Source organism: Schistocerca cancellata, chromosome 1 (genome assembly GCF_023864275.1).
Source record: "Schistocerca cancellata isolate TAMUIC-IGC-003103 chromosome 1, iqSchCanc2.1, whole genome shotgun sequence".
NCBI classification, from domain to species: Eukaryota; Metazoa; Arthropoda; class Insecta; order Orthoptera; family Acrididae; genus Schistocerca; species Schistocerca cancellata.
The window spans coordinates 1181042227-1181056321 of record NC_064626.1 but is presented as its reverse complement, the minus strand read 5'-3'; the positions used below and the strand labels follow the sequence as shown (position 1 = coordinate 1181056321).

Here is a 14095-nt window from a genome sequence, read left to right as displayed (position 1 = left end):
TGGTATTTTTCTTCATACATCATTTCACAAACACTGCAGTACACTCCTATAAAATTGGGCATTTACAGTTGTTCACCTTGGAACAAACTCTGACTGCACTATGCTCTCAATATCGGAAAAAAACAATGAGTGTGACTGATATCCTATTTTGACTGACGTGCCTTTTTAGGGTGAGGAGATTCATTCGTTTTCCATTGGAAACTCTGGATATTCATCTCAAGGTCAGACCAACAGACCCCAGTTTCATCTCCAGTTACAGTTTGGATATGAAGTCCAGATATGAATGAAAATGATCCTTCACCTCCATGCAAACTGGCACACGATTTTCCTTCTGTTCATCACTCAAAAGTCTGGGTACAAATTTTGCGATCACTTGTCTCATTTGCAAATTACCTAGTAAAATGCTTTGCACAGATCCATATAAGATGCTAAGTTCTTTAGTAAGTCCCCAAAAAGTTAATTGCCTGTTTGAACGAACAATTTTAGCATCTAGGTTCATGGATGTTCTGAATGTTTTTCATCTTCTATTGACTCATTCCCACTTTAAAATTGTTCATATGAATTATAAACAGCCTTGAGAGTTACAGCATTATCACCATGCACCAATTTCAACACTTCGTGAGTTTCTTTGGCATTTTTTTTTTAGACTTGAAGCAGAGCCTAATGTTCATGTGTTGTTCGAAATCCATGCTGCACGCTGTTTAAAATCCATGATGTGTTACAGACGCAGTAAACACAACCTCATTCCAGCATCTCTGGATGCTGACTGACAAGTCAGAACATAGATGCTACCTGTTTCAATGTATCAGGCTATCAGACAAATAACATAAATGATTGTAGCATCAGCAGATGATGCTAAAAAAATTTCATCCATCATATTTTTGATCACACCGCATGCAACACTTTGAAAAAAGAACAACTGAATAGGCCACCAAGGGCACTCACAACTATGAAGCAATTTGTGTTACGAGTGCCTCCTCTGGCACATTCAGTTGCACTTTTACTGAAGTGCTGTATATATCCTTTTGATGAGTTACATACTAATATATTAAAATCATGAAATGATAACTTTCTAAAAAGTCAAAACTTAACACACTTTGCTTTCTGAATCAGACACCCTTTCCTATACAAACTGCATAATTCCCATACGTAAGAATATTTACTGTTTTCAGTAACTACTTTCCCTTTTCTTTATACTCTTCTCTTTTCCTGATTATGCTTAATTTCTGGAAGCAAGTGTGTCTGTTGTTGAAACAAAAGACTCGTATTTGATAAATTAATCTGTGTCAATAAAATGCTTGCTAGGGAATACTTTATCTCTTGGTAGCAGCAAAAATGTAAAGTGTTTTGTTCTAATTATATTCTTTATCTACAAGAAACTTATTCATAGCAGAAAAATGAGAGGAAGTAACTTACTGTAAATAGTGGTGGTTCAGTGGGATGAGGGTGGAATCCTGTCTGCCTGCAGTTTGCTATGAAGTCTAGACCATAATTTGGTGTTAGCATAAAGAATCCATTTCTGAAATAAAGATCATTTCCATACTATTAGTGACATATGGTAAAAATAAATTATTAATACAATGCATAAGACCATCAAGTAACAAAAAGAAGACACTGGTAAGACAAATTAGAAAACATACCCAAATTACTAATTGTGTGTGTGTGAGAGAGAGAGAGAGAGAGAGAGAGAGAGAGAGAGAGAGAGAGAGAATGTTGCACCAATAGTCAAGATGTTGACCTTTCAAACAGGAACATACACATGAATGAAATCATTGAAGCTTCTGGACAAAGTGCTTCCTCGGAACTAATTGATTAACAAAACCTCACGTATGTAAAACTACATTGTCTTAGTGTGATACATTGTACTGGTGTCGCAGGCTGACTGTGTGTATGTATGTGGTCAGAATATGGCAATAAATGGTTAATGATGGCACACAATATTGCCAGTATATTGAGGAAGTGTTTGCACATTTCACGACAAAATCACTGAAAAATCATGGCCCTACTTTGCATTCCAGGATCGGTCAATACACTTCCTTGATTTTTAGAGGGCTCAGTAAGTTAGGACTGGTTATTGTGGCACAGGAATGTTATGTGAACAGGATAGTGGGGTAAATGTGAAAGATGAAGGTTGTACGTTGCATACAATTTGAAATTACTTGTCTTTAGTTCATAACACAAGAGCGCTCTCTCTCTCTCTCTCTCTCTCTCTCTCTCTCTCTCTCTCTCTGTGTGTGTGTGTGTGTGTGTGTGTGTGTGTGTGTGTGTGTGTGTGTGTGCGCGCGTGCGTGTTCTTTCCACACCATAGGAGTTTAAACTTTACTAGGATTACAGGAACGCCATATAGAAATAATGGCCACATTACATATGCATAATTGTGACAACAGGCTATACATACATATGTGCACTACCTCATTTAATACCACAATCAGATGTCGACATACAATGTGAGATCAGTAACTTTGCATTATTCACAATGAAAAAGTGTTTACTAATTAGTTTCGGAACAGTCTGAAGTCTGCAGCTATCAGTGGTAGAGTAATTATGACACTGAAGACCAAATAATTTTCTTATTTGGTTTGTTAAATACTTCACAGTAATATATTTAAAATGAATTTATACTTACTCATTGTACCTAGGTGCACAAACAATAGCAAGTGCCTCTGGCATCATACGTTGGTAAGAACAATGTGTGTGAAGATCCACACTAGAGAGGAATGCTGTCTGACTAGGATGTGTCTGTAAAAATTAGATAAACATGTATTATAGTCAAGTGGAACCATATTAAAACATATTTATGTATGAACAATAGTGGAAAGTAACGGTTTGCTTTCCTTTTTTTACATTTGTATGTTTGTTTGTTTATATTGTAACTGGATGGATCTTCTCACCAAGCAGCATCACTAGAACACACATACAAGAAGTATTGAAATGCGAAAGTTTTTGGAGACGGTGGCTAATTCTGGCAGAAAGGTTGAAGAGGGAACAATGAGGGATGAAGGAAAAGGATTGTGTGGTTTAGGATATGGGAAGACTTCAGGAAAATTGACAGAACCCCACATCTGGGAAGACTTACCAAACAGGATGAGAAGGAAAGACTGATTGTTGGGGACTGAATTAGACAAGATTTTAAAATACGGGAGGTTAGTGGTGGAAGATAGGATAGTAAGCAAGACGGAGGTTACTGACAAAACATCATGCTTTAGTTAATAAGAGCGGAAGCTAAGTGGTGGTTGGATGGGGAGGGGGCGGGAGAATAGACATGTCAAAAAAGAAAAGATACAGAAAACTGAAAGGAAATCAAGACAGGAATAGTTACAGAGAAGAAATGCTGAAATCAAAAAAATTAAGGTCACATTAAACATACTAACATACAGCAGCATTTACATTTTGATAGTTGCTATCCTTTCCATGTCAAACAGTCTCTCACATACAGCTTGGCATTCAAGGCAAGCATATTTGTTCAGATGCAGATTCTTTACATCTATACACCAGCATTCTCACCTCAGCCTTCACTGGACGTAATTACTCCACCAGCTTAGTTCAAAAGCAGGCTTCCAGGGCCATCACAAACAATCCTGGTACTATTGATTCCTCCAAAAAACAACTTCGGAGTACTCCTCTTGTCATTCAGTATCGTCTTGGCCTCAAATAGATCAATCGGCTACTTCGACAAGGCTCTGACTTGCTAAAATCGTGCCCTGAAACGTGGTCCAGTCTGTCCACCACGCCTAGAATAGCTTTTTGTCACCCTCCCAATTTCTGTGATATCCTTTTCAGACCCCATGCTCCTTCTGCACCCATTTCCCTGTCCTGTTGCTCCCATCTCTGTGACTGTCCCTGCTCTAAGACTTGCCCCTCCTACCGCCACCTACACCAGCCCTGTAGCCGGCAAAACATATATTGTCAAAGGGAGAGCTACCTGTGAAATGGTACAAGTCATGTACCAGCTGCTATATGAACTCTGTTTGGACTTTTACATTGGCATGACTACCATCAAGTTATCAGTAAGGAAGAATGGACAGGGCAGAGGATGTATAGTGGCAACACATGATATCCTGTTGCAAAGCATGCTCTACAACAATGTAGTCATGACGTCCATGACTGTTTCACCAAACGTGCCATCTGGATTCTTCTGCCAGACATGAGTTTCTCAGAATGTCACAGGTGGAACTGGCGTTCCAACAGGTTTTTGGTACTTGCCACCCACCTGGCCATAACTTACATTAATTTCTCTGGCCTCCGCATTTCTTTTCAGTAACTATTCCTTTCTTCACTCCCTTTTAGTTTTCTATATCTTTTACTTTCTGACCTGTGTACCCCCCACCTCTACCACATAAAATCACTTAGCTTTTCCAGTCTTACTGATTCGTACACAATATTTCGTCAGTAATATCTGTCTTATGTATTGCCTTATCTCCCACCTTTAAGCTCTCAGGTTTTCAAATCTCATCCACTGCAGACCCCAGCCAGTCAGTCACTCTTTCTCATCCTGACCCCCAATCCACAGTTCTGTGCAACCTTTTCAACTCTCCCCATTTCCTGAACCTCACCAGTCATTTTCCTTCACCCTCTTCCTTTCCCTTCAACCCTAAGGACCCATTGGCTCCAAAAGCTTGTAAGTTTCAATACCTTAATATGTGTGTTCTCCTGGCAGCACATCGTTAGTAGACTTTTTTATCTATCCAATTACAATATATTTTCAAAAACTGAGTATTTTTGTTGCTATATCTTTATTTATTTTTGAATTTCATGGATCCTTGATATATATGTATCACTAGGGTGTAGAACATGTCAGATTATTACAGTAATAACCATATTTAAGTAGTCATGAGGCTTACAATCTAAAACATAAGTAAACAAATACATGAAAAGTGAGGTCCGAATGTTCAAACAATAACACAGAACAGCAGTAATAATGATCATATGAACAAATTATAGAGCTTACATTCTATTTCATATAAAAAGCATTTTGTCAACAAGTGATATACCAGTGCTACATAGAAAGTTCACACAGTAATGATTAAAATTACACATATTTCACAAAGTATTACACACTGTCAAAAAATTTCTGTAAAGAACAGAAAGAGCTATCCAAAAAATAAAGCTGCATTTATACCACCGAATACAGAAACTTTTTTCATAATTCAGGATATATGGCCTACCCCTACCCTGCTTCTTTGGCAGGTATTTTACTTAGCAATCTGTCAGGTTACTTTACAACTTTTTCATCAATACCTAGTTGCATTCACTATGAGTGAACTGTGGGCTTAGATCAAATTCAAAATAGGCATTCTGTTTCCTTCTTGTTGGAAGTTGCAACACAACAAATCCTTTATTTCAAATCATCTCCACTCTATAAAGCAGAAAATTTGTGTCAGTTATATGGTAGTGATACGTAACATTACTAGTATACGTAACTCTCACGCTTTTCTATTGTTTTCTGCACAATTCAATTTTTGCAAAGAACAGAAAGGGCTATTCAAAAAATAAAGCTGCATTTATACCATCGAATACAGAAACTTTTTTCATAATTCAGGATATATGGCCTACCCCTGCCTTGCTTCTTTACATCAATTTTAATACATGTCCATTATTTTACATTTTATTACATGTCCATTATTAAAAATCATTCTTTTCTTTAGGTTGATCTCTGATTCCTCTTAGCAAATTAATGCCTATTATCTTCAGAACTAATACATTGATAAAACAATAAATCATCAGTTAGTGACATAAGTGAAATTATACAGGACTATGACTTACATGAATCCAACCTAATGTAATTAAATCATGCTGGTCTTGATAGTCAAATATTTCTTCCTCATTCTGTGTAGTGCATGAATCTGGTGTACCAGTCTGCTTAGGAACCAGCAGATGAGTTATAATCAACTGATTCTGTTCCTGTACAAAAGAAAGGAGTATATTGCACAAAATAAATCAAAGAATAAAGTCACAGTTATTATTATTTTTAATTAAAAGGGATGAATAATTAACCACTGTGGACTCGGACAGTAAACTGTATATTTCATAATGCAGGAGAACCTTCAGGGATGAGCTACTGGCCATTAAGTTCATTAGCACACAGAGGTAGTTATTAGCAACTGCATTTGTGTGCCGAAATGTTAAACTTTTATTTCCCCTTTGACCAGTTGGGTAAACCTATTCTCAGCCAAGGTCATGAACACCACAGTGGTTTAAAAATCTTCAGACTGATAACTGCTTTACTCTTTTTACAAACCACTGTGATTAATTTCTCCACTCTTGACTTCACTACATGAACCCCTGAGTGACTTACCTCTCTTTCTCAAACTCCAACTGCCTATTACACTTTTGTCCTTGAGAAAGGAATTAACTGTTCCTAAAACTAGTAGTCTTGTCTGCTTCTAAACATTTGTTGGTGGTACTAGGCAACCATTATATTTCCTTGTAATTTTATTGTTATGAACAATGTTGGATTTTCAAATTTTTAATAAACACCTTTACGTGAACTTCACACGTGCTTCAAATTTCAATCTGCAAACAAGTTGCTGCTTTCAAATAAACCACTGTTTTTCCACTCACATTACTCAGTTACAATTTGTATAGTACTGTGTACTTTCATAGCAACAAGTTTTAATGAGATGAGTAGTTTCCAGCAGAATTTTAAAGGTGGAGAAAGGGATTAAGATGATTACAGATAACCTGCTGTAGAGACACAATGCACAAAAGCAAATGTTAACAAGCATCATCCTACTTTAACACAGCCCATTTTTCTCTTTTCAAAAGTCGTAGTCCCCTTCCCAATGCCCTGTTTCAATTGTCATGTAACAACTGACTTCATTATTCTGCAATGTCAACAGACAGTCCAAAGTCAAGATGCCTGTGGATAGGACAGGTGTTAGGTGAGGAGGAGGGTGGGGGGTGGGGCTGCTTACTGCCTGTTCTATTCTATCAGATATGTGACAGGCAGCAGTGAATCTGTGGTTCATAACCAGGAGCAATGTTTTCTTATGGCAAGATGTCAGTGCTGCATGGCAGTTCTCTTGTGAATGTTTGCTTATACTATTTAACCTAGGTCTTGAAGAGCTACTGACTTGCAAACGCACATTGGACTGGGACTGCTGGAAGTCAGGACATTGGCACCTTTTAACGATCCTCCCCATTCATACTGTTGGGGCAGTTAATCATCTAATATCCTCTTATTTTCTACTGCTCAACCTATGGCTGTGGAACAAGCACACAGGCTTCTTGAAAATTAATAGGTCTGTCACAATCCAAATGGTGTTTGGCTATTGCTGATCTGTTTCCCTAGGCCCACATAACAGTCATGCTACAATACACAAGTTTTAATCAGTCACAGGTTTCGTCAATACAAATAGAAATAGATTTATGATCTTTGGTGCACATACAGCAGACATAACATACAATTTGAAAAGACAACAGCCTTGTCTCACTTGTCAACATATTGTGATTCTGTCATAAAGGAGGTAATCAAGATTTGAATAAACAGTAACTATTTTAATGCAGACTAAGAAGGGTGTAAGACAGGCTTTGGACTTCAGAAGAAGGTAGAGATGGATGCTCGATGCTTGTAGCCTGAAGATGCACAATTTGCCTTACTTACACCCACACACACACACACACACACACACACACACACACACACACACACACACACACACACACACAAAATCAGTTCGGTGTTTTCTGATTAGTTGCAAATGCTGTAGTCATTCCCATTAAGTGGAAAACCATACCAGCTCCAGCAGTCAGTGGTTTATTACTCGAAACACCGATGGTGGAGAAAGGGATTGAAAGCTTGAGTGTTTCATTTGAAACACTGCAATTTGTAAACTGAGAAGATTTTATTCAGGCATGCCGTTGCAAAAGACTGAGGACACAAGAACTATGTAATTTCCTATTTTTCTTTTTACATCTAACAAATGTTTAACACAGAAAGATTTCACTTTTCCCGAACATATGTACCTGCTTTCTGTAATCATTCTGTCACCTAGACTCATCAGCTTGTTATTTTTCATTAGACAAACAGTAAACAATGGCTACTACCATTGCTATGTTACCAACTGTCTTTGGGTATTGCTATTGTCAAAACTCTTCAGACAGTTTTCTAATTTGGTGATTGAGTTGCTTAAGGCAGATGATGAAAAATGGTGGTCAAAAAGAGAAGTCCTTAAAGAGTTTCTCATTTTTGACTCTACAATGGTGTAGATAATTCCTGAAAGATATCAAATTGTGGCACTGTTCAAACCAGAGTTAAAACACATCAGAATGTCTGCACACTAAGATATAGAGATTTCACTGCGTGTTTGATTCAAGCAAGCTAGGCTTCGGAATGCTCTGATATTAGCAATTTCATTGTTAGAGAGTCGGTGAATTTTCAAAACAAATGTGTACTGAATTTTCTGCAAATCCAGGCTGATTGGAAAATTTCAAGGGAAGTTGAAAAACATCTGCAGCAATGTTAACTGAATTTACCATCTACACCTAAGATTTTCTGCAGTCTCCATTGCCTTCAGCATGGTACAATATGATGCAAAAGGTATCTTCAATGCCAGTAAAACTTTTTTTACTTCTTTTTCCTTAGAGGATGACAGTGTTCAGGGGGGAATTATCTCAAACAAACGAATTAATGTTCTGGCAGGATGCACTTTGGATGGACCTGAAAAACTACCCTTACTATCATTGGCAAAAGTTAAAAAATAACATTACCAGTCGAATATATGGCAAAAAATGAAAACTGGGAAAAAGAGAATGGTGACCTCTATGTTCACCAACTGAATTCTCAATTTCATTAGTGGTTCCTATGAAAAAAGGTTAAAGTGCCAATTAGATTTCCAGAAATTGATTATTTTCATTGATCAATTATTGCTTATAATCCTCCAGCACAACTCAGTAATAAATAAAAATCTATATTATATTTTGTCTCTAAACAATAGGATAATTTTACACTTGTGGCAACCACTGATATGCAATTACTCTGGAATGAGGAGTGCTTCATCTTTGGATTCAGTGAGCTTTGGTTGTTTTCGTATGCTGTGCTGTACTTTCATGTGATCTTGTGTGAATTAAAGTGTTTCATCGTAAATGTTTGTTACTTCTACCCGATGACTCATTAGCATAGATAGAAAATCCACATTGGTGAGTCCAAGTCACATGAATACACTTCTGCATCACTTATTACCAGTTTTACGGCAACTCAAACAATGACTCAACTCCCAACCTCCTTTGTCATGGCAACCCAGGTGCAGCACGCACTTGCACTGGTGCCTACTACTGGATTCTATGTCCAGCAGGAAGTTTCTTCTACAGGAGATTCCGGTTTCCTCTCTCTGGAGTTTCTACTTCACTCCAGTAGGGACCACTTGGCTGTACAGTTTTGGGGTCGACATGCACAGCTCCCATCTCCCTAGTGTGGTCTGCTACTACATGCGTCGCACACCTTCGACGCCAACTTTCTCACCTATCACTCTCTGCCATTTAATGTGCCCATTTCCGACCGACCAATGGGACATTCTAGTTAACTGCACTGGGATACTCCTGCAGCTGCCCAACCTATTGTGCTGTGCAGATCTCAAGTGACGTACTAGCCATGGTTCCGCCATGTCACTTGGCACTCAACTGCGATCTTGTGTCTTCCTTCTGGAATCCATCCACGTCTGTCGTTGATGCTTCCACCTCAGGTTTTGCTTGTGGTCACGTGCTGCCCCTTCCTACACAGACCATGGACGATGAATCGCCTGCAGCACACCTCAGCACAGCTGCTTTTGTTTCAACCATCTTGCTTCATGATGCTCCGTGCTGGCCATGCTGTGTTCGTTGTGTGGCCATACAGGTCCCTTCTCCACGCCACCTGTGAGTGCTGGGCATCATATTGAGCCAACACAAGTGCTGGACTATCATCAGAACATCACACCTGTCACCATTGCACAGTTGATTGCAGTGGATGCTACTTCTCTGAACCCTCGCGCGGTCCATGCCCTACGGACTCTGCTGCAAACTCTCCCTCCAGGCCATTTTTCGAAGCTGCCAACAAAACAAATGGACAACCCTATGATGTGATTTACCTAGGTGGACAACTTGTTGGACATACACAGTTTTAAAGATGATGGTACTCATTTTGTTTGTTTGTTTGGCAAACCATTTGTATTACCATCTGGATCTTGTTAGTGCCTTGTTGCTAAATCCACCTGAGCATAAAAAATAGGCTTCTGCTTGTGCATGCCTCATCGAGTGTCTTTCACATACGCCAGCAGGTGCAATCCATGGCACCATTTATGATGACAGTGTAGGCGTCAGAACCCCTTCCCAGCTGTGATGACACTTCACGTTGAGGTTACGACAGAGTTCATGCTGGACTTAGCGCTCTGGGCACTGTGGTTAGTTAAACTGTCACAGGAATTACAATTACAATTACTTCCTCATACCTCTTCATCACACAAGGATAATCTATGGTTGGCTGACCAGGCATATGCCATTAATCGACACCACCACCTACTTTTCTCACACAGTGCAGCGTCTGCTACTGAGGTTCGAATGCCAGCACCTATACTTCCTCTCGGCAGGTAGAGATTGGGCGCAGGCTCACCTTGAGCAATGCAATGAACCGCAGGCACCTAGCAGCAAGTAACAGTAATCACCTTCTGCCTCTCGCCAAACTTCACCAACTACAGCTGAGCCAGTGCAAGACCCCCACTCCCTCCAGGTTCTTATGATTCTAAGAATTTTATTCATTATGGCGACTCCTCTGCAAAGTAGGCAGAGTTCCATATAACAACATCCAAGAATCCTGAACATCCATCTCTTGACACTTTTGGCTCCATTTCAAAAATAATCCAGAATTGTGTTTGACAAGTTAATGCACAACGGACCAGGACTCAAAATCCAATACCTGCATTTCTCAGGCTGTCTTCTGTTCACTTCACTATTCAAGTACATAACATTCTATCCAAGTGCAGCTTGCCACAGTCTTCTTTCCATTCCTGCCAAGTTTTACAGATACTTTTCAATGCTGTTGTTGGGCTAGCACATTTGGGAGAGTGAATCTAGAGCTGAGTTTCGTTTCTCAATCAACTACAGTTTGTTACCGGGATGGAGTACTTCTACTCCTTTGCAGAGTATGCCTTTGTTAACTGAAACGACAATTTAAAACTGTGTGTAACAACTCAGATCACACCTGAAAACTGCTCTCCATGGACAGTGCTTGTATTAAGTTAAAACTGTCCACCAGTTCCTGTGGCGTGAAGTTGGCAGTGAGATATCTGCGAAAAGTATATATCCAGTTTTGGGTCGCAGACTAGTGCATAGATTTAACATGTCATATATAATCAACACAGTGCATGTTACTAAAATGGGAAGAAGGCTTCCACCTAAGTAACTTGATGAGTAGAGCACCTACTGAACTACAATTGTCTCTGAAGTGCAGAAATGTGCACAAAATAAGCTCACAAGGCTTATACCTCTATAAGTAAGAATCAAACCTTTTTAATAGAACATCTCAGTTAAATTTCAGTTACAATAAATTTCTCAAATCAAAAAGCAAATCTATTGGGATATACTTTGTATATTGTCTCTGCATTGCCAATTTTACAAACTATGAATTTATTTGAATCTTTCTGGCATATTAAAACAGTGTGCCTGACTGAGACTGGAAGTGTAACCCCTGCATTTCATAGGAAATGCTCAACTGCCTGAAATACCAGGCACAAATCATGACCCACCCTCACATATTTACTTCTGCCAGTACTTACCTCTTATTTGTTTATCAGATTTGGTAGTAAGGAAATGAACAATAAAACAAGATGCAGCAGTTTCATTTGGCTTTGTTTTTTTTTTTTTTAAATCAGTTACGATTTTGCAGTTTAACTCTAAACTTAGGTTACAGTACGTTTGTACGCCCACTGCTTGAATACTGCTCAGCAGTGTGGGATCCGTACCAGATAGGGTTGATAGAAGAGATAGAGAAGATCCAACGGAGAGCAGCGCGCTTCGTTACAGGATCATTCAGTAATCGCGAAAGCATTACGGAGATGATAAACTCCAGTGGAAGACTCTGCAGGAGAGGCACTCAGTAGCTCGGTACGGGCTTTTGTTAAAGTTTTGAGAACATACCTTCACCGAAGAGTCAAGCAGTATATTGCTCCCTCCTATGTATATCTTGCGAAGACACTATGAGGATAAAATCAGAGAGATTAGAGCCCACACAGAAGCATACCAACAATCCTTCTTTCCACGAACAATACGAGACTGGAATAGAAGGGAGAACCGATAGAGGTACTCAGGGTACCCTCCGCCAAACACCGTCAGGTGGCTTGCAGAATATGGATGTAGATGTAGAAACAAGAATACAAAACTGTCAATAAAATTCTTCTGGACTGTTGACCGCATTGTCAATATATAAAATGCTCGATGACGGACAATTTTATATATTGACAATGCAGTAACAACCCGTAAGAATTTTATTGAAAGTAACAATGGCCGCAGAAGCCTATGCTTATAAGAATACAAAAGTTTGGAAATTGTTATTCCATTTTCTTTTCCTTAATGGAATTAGCTTGAAACATGGCAAATGAAACTAACTCCTTGTGCAACTATTCTATTCCTTTAGATAACTATCTTTCTTCTTCGAATTATTACACCGGTGGCAGATGAACCTCATTTACTTAAAAAGTCCAAATCCCTATCCAAGCAGCACTTCTGAAATTCATAGTTCACTGGATTATTTGAGTGCTGCTAATTCAAATGACACAGTTACTTTTCTATAAAACTTAAGTTTTCAAGATAAATCTGTAATTGAATTTGTTCCAATATCATGCGATCGTAAAAATTCTGTGAGCTACGAATTGTTTATTTACAAAGAGACATAGTTCATTCAAAATCTCTAATTCCCTTCTTTACAGTATTCAGTTTACTGTCCCTGAAAATCCATTAACTACGAAATTATTTGTAATTAAAGTGTCAATTCAACTGAAAACACTTCTGTTATTTGAGCGTTTAAGCTTGTTCATCCCGGATCTAACGTTATACTTTTGTTGCCTTACTTTTTTTGATCCAGATAGTACATTTAATTATCTGAATAAATTATGTAAATTATGAACCTGAGAAATTTACCAATGAACTTTATTACATATACAGTTGTCTTTCATACACTTAAACAAAATTACTACTTGGTTTAATAGAATGACACAATTACTAAATTTGACCCTTACATTATGAAGTGAAATGTGATTACTGATTTCATTAATTATCCCTTCGCCTGTCCTTGTATACACTCGGCGAACAATAGGTCAGCAATCTGCATCGAACTATCACAAGCTAACATCTCTGTCAGTTCATGTAATCACCAAGCAGCAGTCATTTTGTTACTCTGTTAGCAACAAATTTTGCACACTCTATGTGATTAAAGTGTGCACCCAAGAATCATCACAACCACCTAAATGTAAACACCACTCATGGATTAGGCTGCCTGCTGCCTGCAAGGCATTACAAGGACTTATCTTTTATCATGGAATATGTGATCAACATGTTGCCAAACCCTCCAGTCATTATTACCAGTGGATTACATGATGATGGGTGTCCTGTTGGGTAAAATATTCCAGCAGAAAAACAGTTCTACATTCAGATCTCTAGGTGGGGACTACTCACGAGGATGCTGTCATCAGGGGTCACAAAACTAGAATTCTACAGATCAGAGCGTGGAATGTTAAGATTCCTTAATCGGGCAGGTAGGTTAGAAAATTTAAAAAGGGGAATGGATAGGTTGAAGTAAGATACAGTGGGAATTAGTGAAGTTCGGTGGCAGGAGGAACTGGACTTCTGATCAGATGAAAACAAGGTTATAAACACAAAGTCAGGTAGGGATAATGCTGGGGTGGGTTTAAAAATGAGTAGGAAAAAAGGAATGCAGGTAAATTACTATGAACAGCATAGTGAACACATTATCTTAGCCTAGACAGACACAAAGCCATACCTACCACAATAGCACAAGTCTGCATGCCCACTAGCTCCGAGGATGATGAAGAGATTGAAGAAATGTATGGTGAGATGAAGAAATTCTGCAGATAGTTAAAAGGGATGAAAATTTAGTTGTGATGGGGGA

At 38.7% G+C, this 14095-nt stretch overlaps 1 protein-coding gene across 2 annotated transcripts in view; it reads right to left on the bottom strand.

Annotated features, from left to right (window-relative positions):
- LOC126094253 (STAM-binding protein-like A) overlaps positions 1-14095 on the bottom strand; it is a 64661-nt gene that overhangs the window by 19994 nt on the left and 30572 nt on the right. For both annotated transcript variants that reach the window (XM_049908782.1, XM_049908781.1), the window contains 3 exons: positions 5764-5901; positions 2627-2739; positions 1417-1519 (listed from right to left, as the gene is read on the bottom strand). In XM_049908782.1, the coding sequence (XP_049764739.1) occupies positions 1417-1519; positions 2627-2739; positions 5764-5901 (354 nt within the window). The remainder of the gene's footprint in view (positions 1-1416; positions 1520-2626; positions 2740-5763; positions 5902-14095) is intronic.